General features: G+C 37.8%; 2 protein-coding genes across 3 annotated transcripts in view; both read right to left on the bottom strand.

Annotated features, from left to right (window-relative positions):
• TGFB2 (transforming growth factor beta 2) overlaps positions 1 to 12169 on the bottom strand; it is a 112371-nt gene extending 100202 nt beyond the window's left edge. Inside the window, exon 1 of one of the 2 annotated variants that reach the window (XM_063672080.1) lies at positions 3402 to 12169. The gene's annotated coding sequence lies outside the window, so the exon portion shown is untranslated. Of the gene's footprint in view, positions 1 to 630; positions 774 to 3401 lie in introns of those variants that run through there. The other variant, XM_063672085.1, reaches the window with a different exon arrangement.
• A 916-nt stretch (positions 12170 to 13085) lies between these two features.
• RRP15 (ribosomal RNA processing 15 homolog) overlaps positions 13086 to 25948 on the bottom strand; it is a 50958-nt gene continuing 38095 nt past the window's right edge. Inside the window, exon 5 of the mRNA XM_054438702.2 lies at positions 13086 to 13704. Coding sequence (XP_054294677.1) covers positions 13561 to 13704 — 144 coding nt within the window. The 3' untranslated portion in view covers positions 13086 to 13560. The remainder of the gene's footprint in view (positions 13705 to 25948) is intronic.

Consider the following 25948-nt stretch of genomic DNA (forward strand, 5'->3'; position numbering starts at 1 on the left):
ACATTATCAACCAACTTCATTCTTTCCATAGCATTAATCCAGGAAGCTGGAATTTTAAGTGTTTGATGTCTACTGTTCTACACTACTCATAACTTGACATTTTCAATTTCAACCAAGTCTAAATTAGATGAATACAAGAATAACTCTTACCACTGTTCCACTTTCCCTTTTTCTTTTATTTTACCTTTAGTTACTCAAAGTCAACATTTTCATTTCGGCATGACTCTGCAGCCATACTGACCAGACAGATGATTTAAACTGGAAACTCTGTTGAATGTACCCCCAAACCCAAGATCTCTATACTGTTCTCTACTTCAGATGTTCCTTAGTTCAGAAAAGTCACAAAGAACTTTCTATCACTTTTGGAATTTATACTTTAGATGTGTATGGGGCCTAGGTTATTAGAGCACTGAATAAATAAAATAATAATAGCTAACATATACTACACTTAGTAATTTGATGTGTGTTGTGTATGGTCATTTAATCTTCACAATGAACCTATAAAGTAGGTCTTATTATCCATATTTGGCAGATGAGGAGACTGAAGTACAAAGAAGTTAAGTACTTTGTTCGAGACCACAGTAAGTGGTAGAGCTGGATTTTTGCAGTCAGGATCCACTATGTTCTTACCTACTATGTACTTCTGAGAAACAGTGGTCCCAGAATATGTTCTGACAAACAGGAATTCTGGGGTCAAACAAGTTTGGGAGATACTGAGTACTCTCCTGTCCTCTAAGATTTCTCATTCCGGAACATCATCATGTTAAAGGCTCTGAAACTCCTGTAGAAGAGAAAACCTTTTCACTCTTTTAACCCAGCATTTTCCGAACTCCCTTGAATACAGAATTTTTTCCATTATCACACATTGAAAAACTCTGGAATAAAATAATTGTTCCAACCCACTTCTGAATAATTCTAAAAATTATGTATAAATCAGCACCAGCAGGTTCCTTTCCTTGATACCAGTTTTGAGTTGAAGCAAAGCTACCATCCCAGTAGCCCAAGAAAAAGATAATCAAGAGGCGCTACTGTCAGACTAGTAGTTTCATCCAGTTAGGTCCTCGCTCTGAGTTCAGTTTGAGAACTGCAGTAGGCTAGCTCTACCGATTGGACAAAAAGTGAATATTCTTACACCTGTGGCCATTATAGACACAGAGCAGGAGCTCCAAATCAGAGCTACTGAGTGAAGATGCTGCTGTGGAGTATGGCTGGTTACCTGAATTAGCTATCACCATATTTTGCTGAGGATATAGGTTCAGCTTCCACAAGCCAGTGAGCATCTTTCATGTTTACAGACAACCTTCTTGGTACAGACACTGATGCACCTTAAGTAGATTCAGATTAGAGTGTGGATAGAGTAGCAAAAGTTCATTTATATCACTTCTAGGAAAACAGCGTAAGCCATAAATTCTGATGGCCACCCCTCTTCCTGACATAGACATATACACTTTTGTTCGTAATACTTAGTTTACTGAGTACCTATTGCTCACTTAACAACTCCTTAGACCTGAGACCCCTGACTTATTCATAAGAGGCTACTTTAATTTCCCCAAAGCCCAGGAGGGTAAGATGGGAGGTATTGGTAAAAGCTTCTGGAATGGGTAAGTACAGTAAGTGAGTATAGCAGGAGAGGAGGAGCCCCTTTCCACCTCTCAAATGATCAGTTCTTTGAAGACCTAGCAGGCAAGATTGCTAGAGCTGTCTCCCTGGTAACCGTAAATGAATCCTTTCTTCTATTAAATAACTCTTATAATGCCTTTTCATCTCTATATTTAAGAGGCAAAACATTCACTCAATTTATGGAGGTCTTATGTGCCGGGGTCTCTACAGTCTTCATGGTAAAAGGGTATTTAAATGATATACACCCATCTTGATTACTTCAAGGAGGCAGGAGAGCACAGTGGTTTAAAGGGCAGGCTCCAGTCATGGTTTCTTGGGTTCAGATTTCTGTCACTTTCTGGCTTTGTGATCCTGAACAAGTTACTCACTGACTCTGTGAGTTTCTTATCCTACCATGTCTTTATTTCTGTCAAGGAATTTATAATAAAAATATCTGGCCTTCTCTCTCTCTTGCTGTCTCTGAAAAGCCAGGAAAGAACCCAAGAAGAATTTGCTTCTAGTTCTGCCTCCTAGTAGTTTCTGTAGGCACATTTTAAATATTATGGTATTTTGCCCCCAGTAATTGTAGGAGGGAAGGACAAGAAAATACACTTTTGGTGAATAAAATGCTAAATGACTATCAAAGTTCAGTTAAGCATTCACGATTATAGTCTCTTATTAACGCCCTCAAATGGAATTTTTTGTTTCGAAATTACAGAGGTAGAGAGTGGAGCTGTTTCCACTCTTAGCCATTCTCCACTCATCAATGGGTCTATTCACTTAAGTAATGTGGGATTTCTACAAGAGGCTGAAAAAAACAAAACTACTCATCCCTGTCCTAGAGTTTTACGCCTATGGATCATAGGTCCTTACTAACATTGACCAAAGCATAACTTCATTTGTAACAATTCTGGAAGCTTTCCAGAATGGTTTCAAGCATGAAAAATCAGGAGGTGAAAAAAAAGAAATACACGGAACGACTGTAATTGATTACATTTTCCCCCAAATAGTGATACTTGATAAATGCAAAATAACCCTTTAATATGAAAATACACCAAAAGTCTTTTAAGATTTTATTTATAATTTTATATTTGATACCACTATTCAAGAACAATGTTTGGTCTATATCAATTTTGTCTCATGTTCTATATGCATTTCTATAAACAGCTTTATTTCATTATTCTAGTTATGAATAATGAAATGGAAAGGTGGTTTCCTCATGAAAAATAATCCGATTATTATTTCCATTTGTATTTAAAGGTTAATCTAAGGAAGAAGTGTTAAGGAAAAATGAGGAAACAATGGGCAGGGAGGAAAATGGAAACAGGGTGGGTTTAAAGAGATCAGAGGTGGTAAAAGATAAAGAGATAGGACCAAGAAAAACCACAGCATATCAGCCGGTTGTGAGGCTTTAAAGAGATAAACTCATCACACTAATGATACACTGTGGGAACATTATCTCATCCTTTGGAATTATGATTAGTTGATTGATTACTGCTTGTGGCTTTTGGGCCACTCATATCTCTACAATTTTAGCTCTCCAGGAAAGTCTTTCTTTGGGAGGCAGTCTCACAGTGGCCTGTGCTATGTCATCCCTGTAGCTGCAGCCTCTGGTTTCTTGCCCCTGGTGAAATTCATCCACTAAGATAGCATTTAGTAACTGATATAAATAAATGAACATATGGTAATAGTTGGCACACAGCATAACACTATGGATAAGTGCTTAACAAAATCCTAATGTTGACAAAAAGAAACCAGCAGCAGAATTTTCCTTATTTTTTAGGGCAGTATTTGACGCTCACCTTTACAGAATCTTTACTCCTACTTCATTTACTCTGTCACCACAGAAGTTCACAGATAGACTTCACAAAGCAAGAAACCAGAATGAGGTTGCTGGGGAGAAATGGAGAGAGCGTTTTGGCCAACTAAAAATAAAAACAAAAGATGAGAAAGAAAAAGAGAAGGTGAGTGATAGAGAAAAATATGACTGTTCTCATAATTAAAATGAGTATGATATAACAAAAGTTTTTTTTTTTTTTAAAGATACATGGTCTTTAAATGAATTATGTGTCTGTTGTCATCTCAGTGGGCTTCGTAGATTGGGTAAAATTCCAAATGTCTAAATTTCCACTGCCAAAATTACCAACCTACATTTCAAACAACTTTGCCGTTCTGCAGCTTCGATTAGCCTGCAATTAAAAAATAAATAAATAAATAAAAACCAAGGGTCAATAGTAATTGCATAAAAAGAGAAAACCTCAGTGTAGTTTATGATAGAGGGAAAAATTAGTAAATAAGTATTTTTAAAAGCCTAAGTATGTAAGTATTTTTAAAAGCACAGCTATATAGATGGTTATAATTTATAAAACTGGAGACTACAGACCACAAACTCTCACTGATGATTATTTTAAATCTTAGTAGAAAATAAAGTTCTCATAACTAGGGTAGCTACATCGTTTGTCACACAAATCCAAACATTTTTTGCAGTAAAGAGGTTGCCACTCATTGATACACTAAGACAACAGGGGTAAATCAGGACTGTCCCAGATAATTACCTTATTTAAAATGAAGCCACTTTAAATCTGTAAGAATACATCTGTTAGTCTTTCACCTTTTTTCGGTTATAATGGTGATATTATATTTTGCATACTTCCAAAACCTTTTTTTTCCTTTGCCTATGCAGCATATTCTAAAAATCACCATTGGAGATACATTTTGAAAATGCTACTTGCACAATTTTAGCATTAATATAAACCTGCACTGCCACAAAAATGAACCCCCGAGAGGTGCTTGGTCAAGTTCTTTTGAGCTCCATGAAAGAAGTCTCCCACAAAGAAAGGCAGGAGAAGATAAATATAACAATAATGGGATTAACAAGCATTTTATGTATTCTGTGTATAGCCAGAGAAATTCATTTTTAAATTTTTGAAAATCAACAACAGAAAAAGAATCCCAAAGGTAAAAGTGAGTTTGGCCCCCTTTCCCATTTTAGTGCCAGTACAGAAAAAAAAAGAACAGTGTTTCTGTTTGTTGTTTGATGCTTGCAGGTCACATAATAATGACTTTTCACATGTTGATCCTTCTTGTTTAGCACACAGTAACTGCTTCATAAAACCAGGGACACCAGGAAAGTTACTTTCACATAATTTAAGGGGTTGTTTCCTGTTAACATGAAAATTTTTGTGATCAAGAATCCTACCATTTGTGGTTTCTCTTTAGATTTGTTACATCTATATGAGTCCCTTTAAGTAAAAAGGCAGTATCATTACTGTTTCAAGCAAATAGCAAGCTATCTACCATAAGAAATAAATATATGCCAAAGAAATAAATCCAGAAATGGGTGTGTCATTGTGACCTGAAGAGACAAATAATTTTGGCTGCTGAGTTATTGGAGATAACAAGTTTTTTGTATTTGTTTCATTAAGAGGACTTTGTCTTATAATTTTAAGTTACTTAAGATCATTAAACAATAGACTATTATAAGGTCAATCTGGTTATTTAACCAGTTGTAACAATTAAATCTAATCAATGTCACACTTATACTGATTGTTCAGAAACTACATACTCATGTGGTTGTAGGGAAAAAGGATTTTTATCAGTTGACTCAATGATAGCTGAAATCATGCCACCTAGAGGAAAGCTGTGGTACGTCTTACAACTTCATACTGCTACATTCATTAATGTATAATTTTGCATTGATTTGTTGTTACTGCACATCAAATAAAAATTAGTTTCACATAAATATTGTAAAACATGCATTTTTAGAAAAGATGCTAGATCAACAGCAATGGAATATCCTTAATTATAAAGTTTTAGTTACCTGTTATCTCCTAGGCAATAACATGCTAAAAATCGAATCCTCATTTATAAAGCATAATTTGAATATCTAAATTCTTAATAGCAAAAATGTCAACCACTTACATTTATGAGTCATCTAATGTCATGAAGTAACAGAGCAGCAAATAACCAATATATTGTATCTTAAGAATAAAAAACCAATAGCTGTATATAGTAAATTATTGGATACCACTTCAGTAAAGTAGTTCCATTGCTGCAGCATCCAGATAATTCAGATATAAAGTTTTAATTATCAGACATGCTCAGACAAGACCTATAATGAATTATCCAGTAGTAAGTTACAGAATAAACTGACAGCAACAGTCTGGGGTGATATGTTAACTCTAAATTGACACAGCCAGGAAAATTTTCACCTTCTGATTAATGGCATCTACTAATTTTTTTAAGTACAATTTCCATTTTACTTTTCTCCAGAGGATAGTTTTGCCTCAGTCCTTACAGACTCAGCTCCTTACATGAGCTTTGGTGCCAGCATCTGCAGGTCTAAATAGAAGTGGAGATGTTGAGTTCTTGCAGGCTTCCTGCTGTGAATGGCACAACTCACACAATAATGTAGCTTCACATACAGCTCGGGAAGCACATACGCATTGAAGACACTTGCTGCAGCCTCTACTGTGTTTTGAATAAAGAAATTCTTAATAGCCCTGTCCTTGGGCACACACGTGGCCACCACCCTTTTTGGCATGATCATTGTTCCTTTTGTCACCTTGGAAGTGAGGACCCGAAAGAGCATGGCATCTACTACTACCTTCCATTGGCCATAGGTTTACGTCATGGTTAAATGAGACCAAAATACTGAATGCCCATTTTTCTTTCCAGAGAAGAGTTCAATTTCTAGAATCTCATTTTCTATAAGACATTAATATCTACAATGTGAGCAATCACTATTGTGTATAGCAGCTCTGTGACTCGAACCTGGATTGGACTATACTATCTGTGTGGCCTTGGGCAGGTTACTGAAACTTATTGCTTGTTTCCTCATCTGTATAATGGGGACAATAACAGCATCTACCTAACAGGGTTATAAGGAAGAGGGTATGAATTAAGGGGCATTATGAAACCCTTAAATATTGTCTGGCATAAAATCAATATCGTTTAAATGTTTGCTGTTATTATTACATGTTCTGTTCCAACTTTTGCTTGAATAAGTGATAGAACTATGCAAAATAGGATGGTTAAAAACAAAAAAGCAATGACTTTTTAAAAATCAAGAAAACAGAGGTTCTCACTTAAAAATAAAGTTTCATTAATCAAGAGGCACAAGGAAACAGTGGACACACATGGAAAAGGAGTCAAATTTTTTATGTTCAACATTCATTGCAGGGGAATTAGCAAAACTTAAAAGATAAAGTAGGATTCTAGCAAATAGGACTCTTCATACAGTCATCTAATACAGCTAATATCAATAGTGCTCTATTAAACAGTATTTAGAGTTTGGATTCTAGAAAAGAATAAGTAAGCAAAAAATAAAAACTGTTTTAGTGTCTCATTAAATGTCAGGATCATTTTTCTCAATATAAATATAAGGCCTGTCTTTTCAGACTGTCAAAAATTACATTCTTTAAAGAAAAGTCATTCTATTCACCTCATGCATTGTTGGCATTTAAGAAACTTATACTATCCATAATGTTTTTAATCTTACTTTTTCAGTTAACATATCATTGACACTGTGTTTTCATCAGTCTTCACAACCATCATTTTAAAGGAACTGACAGAAGACTGGTGGTTCAATAGTTTATGTAAATGTCCTCATATCACTGAACTTGTAAGTTTTAAAAAATTTCTTGCTATTAAAAACAATTCTATATAATACTGTTCACACAGCATTTTCTGTCATCGGAATCTTTTCCTGAGGAAGGTTTCCAGAAGTAGAATTGCTGGGCCTCAATAAGCACCTATCACCTGTTAGACTTTAAATTTTTGTTGGGGGGAATTCTATCTAGAAAAGGAACACTCAGAATTACATAGATGAGAAATGAATGGAAACCTATAGGCGCAGCACCTAATCCTCCAAATGCATAAGAGAGAACATCTCTTGACACGCTACTACATATCAGGCACTGTGCTAGATAGACACTGCATACATTAATCCAATCTTTACACCATGAACTATATATTATTATATCTGATTTACATGCTAGCCTTACAAAGGTTAAGAAACTTACGCAAGGAAACAAAACAAGTAAGACTCAAAACTGAACTCTGAACTCAGTTGTGATTCCAAAATTATGCTGTCTCTCATCTAATAACGAACACTGGTATTTCTTAAAATGTCCAGTGTAAATATAATTTTACTGGTTATTAAGGAGTATATTTGGGAATCCTAGTAAGGACCAAGATACGGCAGTCATGTCTCATGCAATCTACCGTAGTGTTCCTGCCATTTGTAGAGAAGGATATCATCACATTGAACCTTTTGGACTTTGAGCTTTTATATTTATAATATACTTAAGAGAACCCAGTGTTGCTGTAGAAAGACAAATATTATTGTGTAGAAACAGTCTTGATGTTATGCTTGGTACTTCTCAGTATTTCAGGGCAACTGCTGAGTCTGGCTGCTGCACTGATGTTTTCAGAGCTGATGTCAATCTATTGTTTTATGTCCTGTCCATGGGAGGGATACATTTTTACCTAAGATTGAAGTCTGGTTCTGCAAGTGCAAAGAGGCAACTGTCTGGTAGCCTGAGGGTGAATCAACAGCTGCAAGGCCACCCACGCATACGGACACAGCTCTCAGCTGTCTCTCCATTTAGAGCCCCAGTTGGTCCTGACCTCTTACAAATTTGGTGTTTTCACTTTGATGTTTATGAACCGATTGCATTAAAAATGCAGGATAATGATTCAGGGTTAGAGAAACTATTATTTATACAAATGTGGTTAACACCTCATCATATTAAATTGGCTATGCTAATAATGCTCATTGTGCTCTTTGGGGTTTGTGTGTGTGTGTGTGTGTGTGTGTGTGTGTGTGTGTGTGTGTGTTTTGCCTGAATCTGCAACCTACATTTGCTCTGGCAGTATGTTGAGTATATGCTAGAATAGAATGGACCTAGGCAACTCTAAGGTCCTACAACTAAATATACTTACTTAGGAAACCTCCTAAATAAGTAGGCCCCTAGATATAAGTGAAAAACATGGGAATTCACTCCTTACATGGTATCTGTTGCTCCAGCAGTTCTCAAAATGTCCTTTTGGTGCATCATAAACCCATTCTTTTAGAGAACAACAAAAATATTTAAGGTTTAGTGTATTAATTCTGAAAGCCTCAGATGACAAATAATGCTAAAAAACCAAATGCTATTTGTTATTAACTAAGTGGCTTAACATTTAAGGACAATAGTTACCCTACAATACAAGTTAATTATAAAGAAACATATCTTTTTAAAAATATAAATACTGGAAAAAAGTCAACAATAATTCAATCAATAAAATTTCACCAGTATTTGTATATGCCTAAATTGTATCAATAAAAGTTTATGGAAAAAGCTTAAGACAGATTTACAATTCCCAAATTCACTGTTGTTTTATTAGACTAGATATATGCTCTGTAGGTTTATTCTCTTCATAGTTGGGATAGACCCACTAGCCACATGTAACTTTTAAAATTTAAAGTAATTAAGTAAAATTAAAAATTTAGTTCCTCTGTATCACTAGCCACATGTGAAATGCTCAGTAGTCACCTGTGCTAGTGGCTACCATATTGAACAGCACAGACATAAATTATTTCCATCATCAAAATAAGTCCTATTGACAGCAATGATTTAGACTTTTAGTACCTATAATTTTATTATAAAGTATTATGCCCACTCTTCTAACATATATCTTTGCTTGCCTTACTCAGTTGAAAACCAAAGAGTGTTTAACAGAAAGCTAAATATGTGCTCCTCCCACTGAAGGAGAGGGCAAAAAGGAGGGAGAAGAAAGGTGAGCAATGTTGGAACAGGTATTTTAAGAAAGCAAATTTAAATTTAAAAGGTTTACCGCATCTCTAGGTAAAAAGTCCTAAATACTAACTCCCTGAAATTATGTTCAGTAGACTAGGTAAAAAATATTAATATGGCTCTCTAAGTTAGAAAACACTCTAAATTTAGAGAATCTAAAATTATTTAAGAACTGTTAGAATATATCTTCCAACTATATAATTATGATTAGATTCATTCTAACTTAGCATTTTATTAAAACATTAATCACAATTCTAAACGTCTTGTCAACCACCTCAAACATTCTACTTCTAAATCTATGCACAGATTCCCTTGGGTAACATGTTTAACCAAATTTCAGAAAAGCTCTCCCACTGAAAAAATTTACCAGGACTACCAATGCTGCAACAGTCAGTAAGATTCAAACACCCAGCTGGCCAAAATTCAGACTCCTGTTTTCTTGGAGAAGGAGTGAGAGAGCTTTTTGTAGGCACAAAGTAGTTCTCTCTCCTGTTTCCAAAATTTGCTCTCACTGGCAATTCACCTCAAATAGTCTTCATACCCATAATATCTACAGGGCTTATAGCATCTATACCATATCACTGACATGCAGAGTGGAGATAAATGTCAATCACATTGATCGTAATAGATGAATTTGAGGGAAGAACAGAATGAATTCTGCTTTGGTCAACTGGAAAAAATGTTTCCAAATAAAAACAAAGCTAACATTATCAATAAAGTATTGACAAATTATAATATTCACAGCTCTACATAAACTTCATCAGTCAACTTTCCTGGAAGTTAAATTCCTTCAAGTTAGCACATTAATGGAGACATAGAAGGAAATGGGAGGAAACCATAAGAGGTTTCCCAGAATTTATATGTCCCTTTCTTCACCCATCTGTTTTAAAAAGACAAAAAAAAATTTATTTTAAAGAAATTGGATTGCCTTCAACTAGACCTTTGAGAACCTCCTACTGAGTGACTTTAGGCTCTTAAGTACTAGTGGTAACCCTCTGAACTATTCTATCCAAAGGGTTTCCAAGGTATATTTTGCAATCAATTGAATAATATTTGAGCAATGCAGAATTCTAGGTAATTTGAAAATAAATTCAGTGCTCCATTATAAAAAGTGCTAAACTACTAAGATAATTCTATTTTCAGTCCTAATCAGGTATTATCATTGACTTTCAAATTCTGATGCTTAAAAATAACCAATGCTAAACTGTGATAAATACTAAGAACATTAACCCCAGCCAAGTATCTAGAACATTCTATATATGAAATAAGGGAATAAGATAATTATTTCTATATATGAAATAAGGAAATAATACTTCCAAATTATTGGTTCCTAATTTCCATAGTTCTTTCTAACCGAAGATAAGTAACCTACTATATTATTCTAAGTAGTTACCAAAAATAAAATCCTAGGTGCTATGTTTAAATAAACGGGGAGGCAGGAATTGCAATTTTCTTTCCCCTCATTAAAAAATTCAAAGACAGGTGGTATGGTGGCTCACACCTATAATCCGAGCACTTTGGGAGGCAAGAGGTGGGGGGATCCCTTGAGCTCAGGAGTTTACAACCAGCCTGGGCAACATGGGGAAACCCCATCTCCATCAAAAAGACAAAAAATTAGCTGGGCATGGTGGTGCATACCTGTAGTCCTAGCTACTCGGGAGGCTGAGGTGGGAGGATAGCTGGAACCTGGGAGGCGGAGGTTGCAGTGAGCTGAGATTGCACCACTGCACTCCAGCCTGGGTGACAGTGTGAGACCGTCTCAAAAACAAACAAACAAAAACCACAAAGACAATGTAGAAAGATGAAATAGACTCGGATTATTTATCTGATTGATATCAGAATAATTTAAATGTTGTAGGTAAAATATTTAGAATAGAGGTGATAGAACTAAACTACTCAAAACATTCACTGAAGATACACAATTAGTTTCTAAAATACGCACATTCCTGGTTTCATATTTATACATATGGTATTTTGCTTAATACCCAAGATGCAGAAATATGAATACATAGAAGATATCAAATCTATATGATAAAAATTGTCATATAATTTATATATACTTCATAGCCTTCTAATAGAAGTGATACATTTTTTTTTCCTGATAGTGGCAACTCAATTTTGCTTTGGAATAAAATAATTTCAGAACAAAGGAAATCTGCAAATATTGTCGTCCTTACTTTCAATATGAAGATGTTGTCAAATTTTTTCAAATCAAATGAGGGACTATAAAATATGTTTCAAAACATTTTAGTAAATAAGCTATTTATCCATATCTATCATGTGAATGTACTATTCAGAAAGATTCCTGCAAAACTCTAGTATAACCCAGAAACAGATTAAATTAAATTAAGTGTAATCTTAGTTCTGGGGAGAAAAATGTGTTTAAGTTGCTGCACATATTTTTTTTTTTTCCCAAAATTGTGTGTTTGTTAAGTCATATTGAAATATGTATCTGTATTAAGTTACAGCAGGATATTTAGTTCTCCTGTATTACTACTGAGGTATATTTGTTCACATTTATTTATACTGAAAGACACTAATGTTCAAAGGTTAGAATAAATACAAAAATGCGTTTTGTACTTTGCTGTTTTAACCACTTGATATCTTAGGTGTACATCTTCCTTTATGATAACAAATACCAGGCCACAGACTGATTCAGCTTTAGTCATATAATACTGTAACACTCAAATGGGTTTCAAAATATAAACATCTCTGCTCTTGGATAGTTTTTTGGGGGGAGGATTATCCTTCAATACATAACAGATGCAAGTATGTGCAACTGGGTGGTAGGAGGGAATTATTTTTATTATGAAAAGGGATGGATCCTTTTCAAAAAGGGACAGATCGTATTTATTAAATAATTCCCTTAAAAACTTTAGATCTTGGGCCACATTTCACAAAAATTTTGGAATGATATTAAACAGTCTTTCCTCTTTTTAACAGCTGGATACTAAAAGTCACCCAATTTAATAGCCTTTAAGGCAATAATATGGAATCAAGTCTCAAATTGGATGCAATATTCTGCTGCAGATTACTTGTTGTCTAACTGCATCAATTCACTGGTTGGGCAGTCCATAAAAAAGAATTTAAGCTAACTCAAATATTTGGGAGAAAAAAAAGAAGAGAGAGACTAAAACATGTCAAACTTGCTTCCTGAGAAATTGTGTCTCATTGCATAAGTTAAGCATGAGAATTTCCACCTCTGTAAATCTCTCATGCAAAAATAGCCTAACACCTAAAATAAATCTGTCATTATTTATATTATTTAATAAATGAAAGGAAATAAAATAAAAGTTGAAATCTGGGCTGGGCGCGGTGGCTCACGCCTGTAATCCCAGCACTTTGGGAGGCCGAGGCGGGCGGATCACGAGGTCAGGAGATTGAGACCATCCTGGCTAACAGGGTGAAACCCCGTCTCTACTAAAAATACAAAAACAAAAAGTTAGCTGGGCATGGTGGCAGGCACCTGTAGTCCCAGCTACTCGAGAGGTTGAGGTGGGAGAATGGCGTGAACCTGGGAGGTGGTGCTTGCAGTGATCCGAGATCACGCCACTGCATTCCATCCGGGGCCACAGAGCAAGACTCCGTCTCAAAAAAAAAAAAAAAAAAAAATTGAAATCTGTTGTTTCTTAAATCATATCTTCCAGATTACCTAAAACTAAAATCACGACCCAAAATCTGAAAAACTGTAATTTAAAATTTTATTATATAGGTTTTCTCAATAACTTCCCAACACAAAGCAAAAAACACCAATCATTCCCAAAAACTACAGATACATAGTTGGGTCTATAAGTTAGAAGGCAGAGTTTCAAAGAGTTTAATTATGAATTAGTACTGTATTTCTGAAAACATTGGTGATACTGAAATAATACACCAATAGACATGACCAATATGATCCTGGCAAAATGCATATCTCGCTGGTCAAGCAGAAATATATCCTTTTACAAATGTTCTGAGGAACAATGCTTAAAATTATACAAGGGTTTAAAATATAATTTTAATGAAGTATATATAAAGTGTACATGAAAAGGGGAAATATGAAATCTGGCAAAAGTCTTTTGGCTTTCTTACAAATGGTATCCTTATAATTCCCCAACTATCAGAGGATGACATATTTTTCTAGAAAAAATAAAACGACTGCAATTGTATTTCCTATGATGCTTTATGTATCAGAGTCACTTGCAGATTCTGGTCTGCTGTCATCTGGCCCATCACTTTCCTTGTCCCAGTCTTTCATAGATGCTCCCATCATGAAATCATCACGTAGGATTGTCCAACCTGGGCCTTCTTCTGATTTCACTTCAGTCTGAGGAAAATTATAGAATCAAAATATTCCAAAGTCAATTCCATCATAAGGAAACAAAAAGGTACAAGCTACAAAACAAACTTTTCAATGCTTAGTTTTTAAAATAGGGGTAAAACCAAGAGAAATTATAAATCGACTTACTTTATACACTATGATTATACTATGATTATATATGTACAAATGTATAATAAAGAACTAAACATTAATAAAATATTGTATGGACTCCATAAAAGAAACATGAAAGCAAAATAAAAAAATTTCTTTGAAGTGAGGGAAAAAATATAAATCTAGGTTTGGTATTAATTTTTTAAGCACTTCTGACAACCAAAACAGACTTACAATACTATTTAACCTTCAGTGATAATTTACTAGAAAATCTTGGGCAAATTATTTCACCGCAAATAACAATTTAACAAAAGCCTTTAACCCAAAGTAAATTAAAAGTGAGAAAAAGAAACTACCTTGTACTACGCTAGGTTTTTTAAGATGCCATCTCACTTAATGTTTTTATAAAAATTTGAACCAAATGTTCTTTATTTAGGTTATGAGCTCACTGCCTGACCCAATCACGTAATCAAAGACTAATCGCATGTTGAAATTATAAATAAATGAAGCAGGCAATAAACATAATAGGTAGTCAATTCGTTTCATTTAGTCACAGGATTTATGTGGTGCTAATTACAGGCTTTCATTTCATGGTACAACAGTACCACCTTGTGGTATCAATTAAGTAATACAATAGATGCAGCACTCAAAAATTTTTCATTCCTTCCACAAATATTTATTGAGAATTAGCTGTGTATCAAGCACTATGTTAGAAACATAGTGATGAACAAAACGAAGTTCCTGTTTTCAGGGGGCTAACAGTCTATGCATATCTATTTATGTCAATCACAGAAATACAAAATTTTGTAAAAACCTAAGGTACAAGAACCCATGACATTTGGTTAGAAAACAGTGTTAATCATTATGCGGTCATTAACTACATAAAAAAACAGTTTAAAAATATATATATATTAAAGATATTTGCTGGGTTACAAGATTACTTACCTAACTGCTGTAGCTTCCCTTTATTTAAAAAAAGACAGCCCTGAAACATTCATCCCATTTAAAAAAAAAAAATTGAACACTATTACAAGCAAATAGGAAAACTGTCCTATTGGCTCACTCTTGTCTTCTTGAGGTCAAAATATCAAGCAGAGCTTGTGCTTAAATATAACTTGAAGACTGAATGGGATATAAATGTAAGCAAAGATTTCAGAACTGACTTAGTATGTCAAACATCAGCACACTTTTTACTATAATTTACCCAACATACAGAAACAAATAAAAAACATCTGTGCTATTTAAAAACCAACATAAAACAGTTCCAATGCTTCTCTCGTCACATTGATAGGAGAACAATAATGTAGGAAGATAACTGGAGTATATTAACAACTTTTCACTTCTTATTTCTACAATATCAAACCTACTCTTAAAACTGAAATTCTACTTCTATTGGATTAAGTTAGCTAGCTGGATAAAAGGCCATTTTCCCTGATTTTCACTCTGTCAACCACGCTGGAGTGCAGTGGCGTTATCATGGCTCACAGAAGCCTCGACCTCCCAGGCTCAAGTGATCCTCCCACCTCAGCCTCCAGAGTAGCTGGGACTACAGGTGCACACCGTCATGCCTGGCTAATTTTTCTAAGTTTTTTTTTTTTTTTTTTTTTTTGTAGGGACAGGGTTTTGCCATGTGGTCCAGGCTAGTTTGGAGCTCCTGGGCTCAAGCAATCCACCTGCCTTGGCTTCCCAAAGTGCTGGGATTACAGGCAAGAGCCACCACACCCAGCCAACCCAGGTTTTCTTTAAATAAAAAACTGATGTTCACAGTGAACAAAAATCCACTTAGAACCAACAATTATAACACCTCTCCTGTCAAAGTAAGAATTCAAAGCTTTCAATTAAATTCGGAAAAGTGTATAGCCATATCCAAACTGCTGACTAGCAAAGACCTATCCTGACTTTGGTATTTGAGTTTACATATGAACAAGTGCAATCTCAGTGTGAAGCCTCTATGTTAGGCAAGTACACCCAATAGGCCATCAACATGTTACCGAAAGAGCATACTGATCCCACATGACTGACTCAACACAGAGTGTTTCTACAAGAGAGCTGACAACCAACCTCTAGTTGGACTGAGCTACTCCTCTACTCCTCTCCTAGGTAGCACCAGAAAACCCACAGGCAACAGAAGAACGAAGAAGAAAAGGCAACATGGAAAAAAAATTTTTTTTTTTTTTTTTGAGACGGAGTCTTGCTCTGTCGCCCAGGCTGGAGTGCAGTGGCGCAATCTTGGCTCACTGCAAGCTCCGCCTCCCAGGTTCATGCCATTATCCTGCCTCAGCCTCCCTAGTAGCTGGGACTATAGGCACCTGCCACCACGCCTGGCTAATTTTTTTGTATTTTTAGTAGAGACGGGGTTTCACCATGTTAGCCAGGATGGTCTCAATCTCCTGACTTCATGATCTGCCCGCCTTGGCCTCCCAAAGTGCTGAGACTACAGGCGTGAGCCACCGTGCCTGGCCCACAAAACTTTAAACATGTAATTCAGAAAGAAAGGAACAATAGTAGACCAAAGGAAGGAATTCACTAATTAAAATGGTGACACCAACTATATTGCATGCTTGTCTTGAAAGACGATTGTTGTAAACATGTATTTTAGGCAAGAAGAGCAACAACAGAGTAAGTACAACGTTTTGCTCAATTGTCCAATGTAAAGAGTAACAAGAAGAGCTTTACAGGGGGATTTTGGTGATGTCTTTCTTTCTTGGTTTCAAGGATCAATATAGTCTGTATCAGTGATTCTTAAAGTGTGATCTTTACACCAGCAGCATTATCCGCATAACTTGAAAATATGTTATTAGCAATTCAAAATCTCGAGCCCTGTTAAATCAGAAACTCTAGGCATGGGGCCTAGCAATCTGTTTTTATAAGCCAGTCAGTGATTCTGGTGCATGTTAAAGATAATTATTTATTTGCTTTAAATAAACAAACATTTTTTCTTAGTGACGGTTTTTGTTCATTGCTATAAGACCAAGTACACTTTATGGCTGAGAGGGAAAGATTTTAGAAAATCCAATATTCAATTTTGTAAATCTAATGTAAGACTCAGCACTGTATGCCTTAAGTATGGACATCATTCAAGCTATCACTACAGTAGCATTTTTACACTGTGAAGCAACAATTTGGAAAAAAAAGACACAATAGAAAATTTATAAAAACAAGTGTGGGTTAACACATTTTAAAAACAGATATGTTAGATGGCATCTGTCAAGATGGCAGCTCAAGAAAATTTTGTTTAAGGCCAGGTGTGGTGGCTCACACCTGTAATCCCAGGAGTTTGGGAGGCTGAGGCGGGCAGATCACTTGAGGTCAGGAGTTTCAGACCGGCCTGGCCAACATGGTGAAACACCGTTTCTATTAAAAATACAAAAATTAGCCTATGTGTGGTAGCACAGGCTTATAATCCCAGCTACTGGGGAAGCTAAGGCGGGAGAATCATTTAGGAGGAGGTTGCAGTGAGCCGAGATCACACCACTGCACTCCAGCCTGAGTGACAGAGTGAGACTCTGTCTCAAAAAAATAAAGAAAACCTTGTTTTAAAGGCAGCAGAATGACTCTTTAAATTCTAATCCCTACATTTGCTAAAGACATATGTAGAAAGAAAAAAGGCAGAGGGCCCATGCTAAAGTGGCAGTTTGAACATAAACAACTAGTCTTGCTCAATTGCAATACTCAATAAAACTACAGAAAAGTGATTTGTTGTTTTAAAGACATAACTCAGAAGGACAAGATCAGAAAAGACAATATCAACACAATTTTGAAGGTGAGGGAGATGGACCAGAAGACACCAGGAAAGTTAAATCCTAAGACTGCAACTATCACACTGACAAAACCAACCCTATTTACACTGCAGAATCTGCAAAAGAAACAGAAACTGGCAGTATGTATCAGGGACTTCTGGAAGTTAAGGGTTGAAGTGGAAGAACCAAAATAAAGAAGCACTGGGGTGAAAGGTATGTTCTGAGAAACGTTTAGTTCTCTACTTCGCCATCCCATTCCACAATAACCTGGCATAATACCCAGAGGTTTAACTTCTGAAGAGGTAATGGGCTTGCACAGATGAAGGCATAGGTATAGAACCGAAAATGGGATTAAGTTACACACATACACAGCAACCAGATATTGAATCCCAGCTCTCTTCTCACACTGGGCTCCCAAAATGCTGGTACACAGACCTTTTTCTTCTAAGTAGGAGGAGACTGGAAGAGTTACTTTATTGAAAACCTGACAAGTTACTAATAAATTCACCCAGAGAACCCTACAGTGAAATTTAAGGTGGATGACATCCATATATTCATAGCTTCCAGTTGAATTTTTTGGTCTATTTGTTCTAATCATGAACACACAACTAAGGATTATCAGAAAGAAGAAAACAATGCAAACACAAAATTTAAAAAACGACTTGTAGAAAAAAAAATCTCAAGAGAAAAAAATTTAGGGAAAAATATCATCAACATCCTCAAAGAGTTAAAATATATTGCATCCATAAAATCAGAACAGTTGCTATTTGATTTTACCTTGTTTATGTATTATTTTTGAGATGAAGTTTCGCTCTTGTTGCCTAGGCTGGAGTGCAATGGTGCATTCTCGGCTCACTGCAACCTCCACCTCTTGGGTTCAACCGATTACCCGGCCTCAGCCTCCCGAGTAGCTGGATTACAGGCACCTGCCACCACGCCCAGCTAATTTTTTGTATTTTTAGTAAAGACGGGGTTTCACCATGTTGGCCAAACTGGTCTCGAACTACTGACGTCACGTGATCCACCCGCCTTGGCCTCCCAAAGTGCTAAGATTACAGGCCTGAACCACCACACTCGGCCAACAGTTGCTATTTTAAAAGAAACATTAGAAGAATAACAAAGAGCTTAAAATTAAAAATATGGTGGAAGAAACAAAACAATACAAAACAAAAAAACACATTATAAAAGTCAGAAGATAACACTGAGGAAATTGCCCAGAAAATAGACTAAAAGAAAAGAGATGAAAAATGGAATAAAAAGATAGTCCAAGAGGCCCAGTATGCAAATAATAGGAGCTCTACAGACAGAGAAAAAATGTACAGGAGGAAATTAATGAAATACTTTAACAAAATTTCCCAGTGAAGGACACACATTTCCAGATTAAAAGAAGCCCTCGAGTGTCTAATACAACACAATGAGAACATTACCGTAAAATTTCAGGACAACAGGAACTAAAAGAATATCCCATAAACTTCCAGGAAAACAAAAGTCACATACATACCAATAATCAGAAATCAAAAGATTCAGATTTTCCAGTAGCAATATTGGAAAGCAAGGAAGCAATAGACAAATACTTTCAAAATGTCAAAGGAAAATAATATCCAACCTAAAATTCAATATTGAGACACATTATTATTGAAATGTGAATACTGAACAGAAGTATTTTCAGACATACGAGGTCCCCAAAAGTTTACTTCCAATGCAGCCTTTCTCAGGACACTGAGGATGTTCTCCACAAACAGATGGAGTAAAACAAAAAGAAGACATGGGATAGAGAAAATAGGAGTCCCACCAAAGAAAAAAGAAGGAAACAGCCAGGATGAGAATGAATGGAGATTCCAAAATAACACCTACACGTCAAGCATGAAGGACAACCTGCAGCCAAGTGAGTCCGTGGGACGGCATGCTGAAAGCGGTCATCACCATGACATCTGTCACTGTATGTTATTTTAACTTGACAAAACCACCGGAGAATATGCTTTACCAAAAGAGTGAGAGTGAACCAAGAAAAAAAGGAAGATCCAAGAACCCAGAAATAGGGAATTCAATCCAGGAGAAATTCCAAGGATCACAGAAAATTTAAGTCCCAGATGACAACAGTGAAGCAACCCAAGAAAGCAATCAGGCGATACAAAGGAAAATAGAGGCCTCTAGGAAAGAATATCTCAGAGAAAATAATTACAATAAATAGATTACTTCAGATCATTTGACTTTGAAAAACTAAATTAATTAAGGAAATTAAATATGAAAAGTCAAGACAATGATTAACTTCAGGAAAAACAAATAGAAAGGAAACATAAATATGGAATATTACAACATTCAGCTGTAAATAATTTTTTCACATGAATAATAAATGCTGAATACTGACAACATATAATTGTAAACTAACTACATTGAGTGGCCAAAAGAGAAGAGACTGTGTAAGATAATTAAATCTTTGCCTACTATAACAGAAAACTAATAGATAATGCCTCAAACTGATTAATCAAAAGATACGACTATACATATGCACGAGTTAGTGATGGCAGTGGCCGACCACCCGGAGTGGCTGCTGCCATCACACCAGTTGCAGCAGGGAGGTGCTGGCGGTGGTAGCAGGAGCGGAAGCAGCAGTGGCGGCGCTGGAACCCTTGTGACCCGCGTCCCTGAGGCAGACAACTGTGTCACATCCACGCTCACACAGCCAGGCAGGACCCGCTCCCAGGTCCGGAGCCTCTGCCAGGGCCTCAACCTCACTGCCGGCCGCGTCTTGGGAACCCACGAGTACCCGGCCGAAGGTGCAGGCAAGACTCAAGGGGCCAGCTCCCAGAGTGTCGGGTTCATTTGTGCGGGGTTGGCAGGGGCCATGCCACCTGCACCTCCCCTGCAGCTGCTGCTGCAGGGAAAACATGGAGTAGGCAGGCAGTTCCCAGGCCCGCTCCTGGGAGTCACAGCGTTGGGGCTAGACTACTTCGCTCGCCGGCGAAGGAGCACCAGTCAGGCACGGAGGGGCAGGCTGAGAGGCACCAAGAGGAGGACTTGGGCCTGGGATGGTGCCAGGCTCCACAGAGCTGGTGGGAGCTGGGAGCAGGCAGAAGCCCCGCCCTCGCAGGCATAGCTGCAGCAACCCAAGTCCCGGCTGCAGACCTAGGTATGGCTGCACTCTGGAGTGGAGCGAGCCAGGAAGGCGCCCCCTGCCCCTGCAGGCTCGGAAGTATCTTCTCCCGCTGCCCGGTTTCTCCCCGCTCCCAGTGCCCGCTCCAATCTCAGAGCAAGGTTGGAGAGGAACTCGGGCACTGTTACAGCCCAGCTGGGTATACGCACACTGGGGGCAGCGCTGACACGCCAGGCCCCTGCCCCCTTGGCCCCCTCCAGAATTTGGATGCCAACAAGCATAAGAGGGAGGTCGAGGTGGGGCTAAGGGCAGCTCAGCATTGACCTGCAGGCACTCCTTGGCCAGAACAGTCTGGGCGCCATGAGCAGTGGCAGGAAGCAGACAGGCTGCTGGGTAGAAGGGGGAGGGTCCCCGGTGAGGCCCCGCCTTCAGGCCAGGGAGGGCCCGAAGCCTGGGGACCAAGTTGCCAGTCCTGGGGACCAGAGTGGGAACTTGTGCTTTTTCTGGGCCCATCCATGGTAGCCCATGGACCAACTGGTACTCAGTTCCTCTCCTCTAAGGCCCATAAAAAGCCCGGAACTCAACCAGACCCAGAGACAACAAGACCACCAGCTGCTGAGAGGAGCTATCCACTCCAGGGTCTCCTCTGTTCTATCGCTCAATAAAGCTCCTCTTCATCTTGCTCATCCTCCACTTGTCTGTGTACCTCATTCTTCCTGGATGCAGCACAAGAACTCGGGACCTGCCAAATGGCGGGGCTAAAAGAGGTGTAACACAAACAGCGCTGAAATATGTCCCTTGCTTACCACGTTGCAGGTGACAAGGAGAGAAGGAGAGAAGAGCTGCAGCCTTTCGGGAAGCCCAGACCTAGGAGCTCCCTGAGCCAGGGCTGTGACACCTCTTTAGGGCTCTGCAGTTACTGGCATCTCCAAGCTTCCAGAATGCCACGACGTTCCCTGGTGTCAGCCATGGAAGCTGCTTACAGTACACCTGGTCAGGCTGCAGCCTCCCAAGTAGCCGGCGCCCATGCCATTGCCTGGAGCTGTCGACCCTGCCGCAGCTGGCATGCCTGGCTGTGTTCAGTGGCAGGACCCCACTCTGGCTCATACATCCCAAGCTCTTGGCAGGCGTGGGATCCAGGCTGGTAGCACGAGCCCAGCGCAGACTGCCAGGCTGAGTGGGCAAAACGAGCCCATAGGACCGAGCAAAACAGGCAAAGGCACCACTGGCCACAGAGGTTTCCAGCTGGTGAAGCGACACCCAAGGATCCTGTAACATTAGGAATACAGAGATTTATAAATGCCAGCAGGACTAGCTAGAGAAGTAAGAATTAGTTGCCCCTGAGATAGGAGCTATGAAGAGTAGGCAGAATGAGGTGGAAAACAACTTTATTTTACAATCAACGTTTATGGCAAAATGTGGCTTTTTAAACTACATGTATAAGTGAAGAATTTAAATAAAAAAAAAAAAGGACAGCAAGAAACAGAAAAAAAAAAAAAGTACACCTGAACCATTTCCACAAATCCTAAGTTTCCCAAGCTTCTTTTCTACCAAGATTGTCCCAAAAATATCCTAAGAAATCCTTCTAGTTTCATGTGGATTTTGTCTTTGGTTCTGTTTATATGCTGGATTACATTTATTGATTTGCGTATATTGAAGCAGCCTTGCATCCCAGGGATGAAGCCCACTTGATCATGGTGGATAAGCTTTTTGATGTGCTGCTGGATTCGGTTTGCCAGTATTTTATTGAGGATTTTTGTATCAATGTTCATCAAGGATATTGGTCTAAAATTCTCTTTTTTGGTTGTGTCTCTGCCCGGCTTTGATATCAGGATGATGCTGGCCTCATAAAATGAGTTAGAGAGGATTCCCTCTTTTTCTACTGATTGGAATAGTTTCAGAAGGAATGGTACCAGTTCCTCCTTGTACCTCTGGTAGAATTTGGCTGTGAATCCATCTGGTCCTGGACTCTTTTTGGTTGGTAAGCTATTGATTATTGCCACAATTTCAGCTCCTGTTATTGGTCTATTCAGAGATTCAATTTCTTCCTAGTTTAGTCTTGGGAGCATGTATGTGTCGAGGAATTTATCCATTTCTTCTAGATTTTCTAGTTTATTTGCGTAGAGGTGTTTGTAGTATTCTCTAATGGTAGTTTGTATTTCTGTGGGATCGGTGGTGATATCCCCTTTATCATTTTTTATTGCATCTATTTGATTCTTCTCTCTTTTTTTCTTTATTAGTCTTGCTAGCGGTCTATCAATTTTGTTGATCCTTTCAAAAAACCAGCCCCTGGATTCATTAATTTTTTGAAGGGTTTTTTGTGTCTCTATTTCCTTCAGTTCTGCTCTGATTTTAGTTATTTCTTGCCTTCTGCTAGCTTTTGAATGTGTTTGCTCTTGCTTTTCTAGTTCTTTTAATTGTGATGTTAGGGTGTCAATTTTGGATCTTTCCTGCTTTCTCTTGTGGGCATTTAGTGCTATAAATTTCCCTCTACACACTGCTTTGAATGTGTCCCAGAGATTCTGGTATGTTGTGTCTTTGTTCTCGTTGGTTTCAAAGAACATCTTTATTTCTGCCTTTATTTCGTTATGTACCCAGTAGTCATTCAGGAGCAGTTGTTCAGTTTCCATGTAGTTGAGCAGTTTTGAGTGAGTTTCTTAATCCTGAGTTCTAGTTTGATTGCACTGTGGTCTGAGAGATAGTTCGTTATAATTTCTGTTCTTTTACATTTGCTAAGGAGAGCTTTACTTCCAACTATGTGGTCAATTTTGGAATAGGTGTGGTGTGGTGCTGAAAAAAATGTATATTCTGTTGATTTGGGGTGGAGAGTTCTGTAGATGTCTATTAGGTCTGCTTGGTGCAGAGCTGAGTTCAATTCCTGGGTATCTTTGTTAACTTTCTGTCTCGTTGATCTGTCTAATGTTGACAGTGGGGTGTTAAAGTCTCCCATTATTAATGTGTGGGAGTCTAAGTCTCTTTGTAGGTCACTCAGGACTTGCTTTATGAATCTGGGTGCTCCTGTATTGGGTGCATATATATTTAGGATAGTTAGCTCTTCTTGTTGAATTGATCCCCTTACCATTATGTAATGGCCTTCTTTGTCTCTTTTGATCTTTGTTGGTTTAAAGTCTGTTTTATCAGAGACTAGGATTGCAACCCCTGCCTTTTTTTGTTTTCCATTTCCTTGGTAGATCTTCCTCCATCCTTTTATTTTGAGCCTATGTGTGTCTCTGCACGTGAGATGGGTTTCCTGAATACAGCACACTGATGGGTCTTGACTCTTTATCCAATTTGCCAGTCTGTGTCTTTTAATTGGAGCATTTAGTCCATTTACATTTAAAGTTAATATTGTTATGTGTCAATTTGATCCTGTAATTATGATGTTAGCTGGTTATTTTGCTCGTTAGTTGATGCAGTTTCTTCCAAGTCTCGATGGTCTTTACATTTTGGCATGATTTTGCAGTGGCTGGTACCGGTTGTTCCTTTCGATGTTTAGTGCTTCCTTCAGGAGCTCTTTTAGGGCAGGCCTGGTGGTGACAAAATCTCTCAGCATTTGCTTGTCTGCAGAGTATTTTATTTCTCCTTCACTTATGAAGCTTAGTTTGGCTGGATATGAAATTCTGGGTTGAAAATTCTTTTCTTTAAGAATGTTGAATATTGGCCCCCACTCTCTTCTGGCTTGTAGAGTTTCTGCCGAGAGATCTGCTGTTAGTCTGACAGGCTTCCCTTTGTGGGTAACCTGACCTTTCTCTCTGCAGAAAATTTGACAAAATTCAACAACCCTTCATGCTAAAAACTCTCAATAAATTAGGTATTGATGAGACGTAACTCAAAATAATAAGAGCTATCTACGACAAACCCACAGCCAATATCATACTGAATGGGCAAAAACTGGAAGCATTCCCTTTGAAAACTGGCACAAGACAGGGATGCCCTCTCTCACCACTCCTATTCAACACAGGGTTGGAAGTTCTGGCCAGGGCAATTAGGCAGGAGAAGGAAATAAAGGGTATTCAATTAGGAAAAGAGGAAGTCAAATTGTCCCTGTTTGTAGATGACATGATTGTATATCTAGAAAACCCCATTGTCTCAGCCCAAAATCTCCTTAAGCTGATAAGCAACTTCAGCAAAGTCTCAGGATACAAAATCAACGTACAAAAATCACAAGCATTCTTATACACCAATAACAGACAAACAGAGAGCCAAATCGTGAGTGAACTCCCATTCACAATTGCTTCAAAGAGAATAAAATACTTAGGAATCCAACTTACAAGGGACGTGAAGGACCTCTTCAAGGAGAACTACAAATCACTGCTCAAGGAAATAAAAGAGGATACAAACAAATGGAAGAACATTCCATGCTCATGGGTAGGAAGAATCAATATCATGAAAATGGCTATACTGCCCAAGGTAATTTATAGATTCAATGCCATCCCCATCAAGCTACCAATGACTCTTTTCACAGAATTGGAAAAAACTACTTTAAAGTTCATATGGAACCAAAAAAGAGCCTGCATCGCCAAGTCAATCCTAAGCCAAAAGAACAAAGCTGGAGGCATCACACTACCTGACTTCAAACTATACTACAAGGCTATACAGTAACCAAAACAGCACGGTACTGGTACCAAAACAGAGATATAGATCAATGGAACAGAACAGAGCCCTCAGAAATAACGCCGCATATCTACAACTAACTGATCTTTGACAAACCTGAGAAAAACAAGCAATGGGGAAAGGATTCCCTATTTAATAAATGGTGCTGGGAAAACTGGCTAGCCATACGTAGAAAGCTGAAACTGGATCCCTTCCTTACACCTTATACAAAAATTAATTCAAGATGGATTAAAGACTTACATGTTAGACCTAAAACCATAAAAACCCTAGAAGAAAACCTAGGCATTACCATTCAGGACATAGGCATGGGCAAGGACTTCATGTCTAAAACACCAAAAGCAATGGCAACAAAAGCCAAAATTGACAAATGGGATCTAATTAAACTAAAGAGCTTCTGCACAGCAAAAGAAACTACCATCAGAGTGAACAGGCAACCTACAAATTGGGAGAAAATTTTCGCAACCTACTCATCTGACAAAGGGCTAATATCCAGAATCTACAATGAACTCAAACAAATTTACAAGAAAAAAACAAACAACCCCATCAAAAAGTGGGCAAAGGATATGAACAGACACTTCTCAAAAGAAGACATTTATGCAGCCAAAAAACACATGAAAAAATGCTCTCCATCACTGGCCATCAGAGAAATGCAAATCAAAACCACAATGAGATACCATCTCACATCAGTCAG

The sequence above is a fragment of the Pongo pygmaeus genome, chromosome 1 (genome assembly GCF_028885625.2).
Source record: "Pongo pygmaeus isolate AG05252 chromosome 1, NHGRI_mPonPyg2-v2.0_pri, whole genome shotgun sequence".
In the NCBI taxonomy this organism is placed as follows: Eukaryota; Metazoa; Chordata; class Mammalia; order Primates; family Hominidae; genus Pongo; species Pongo pygmaeus.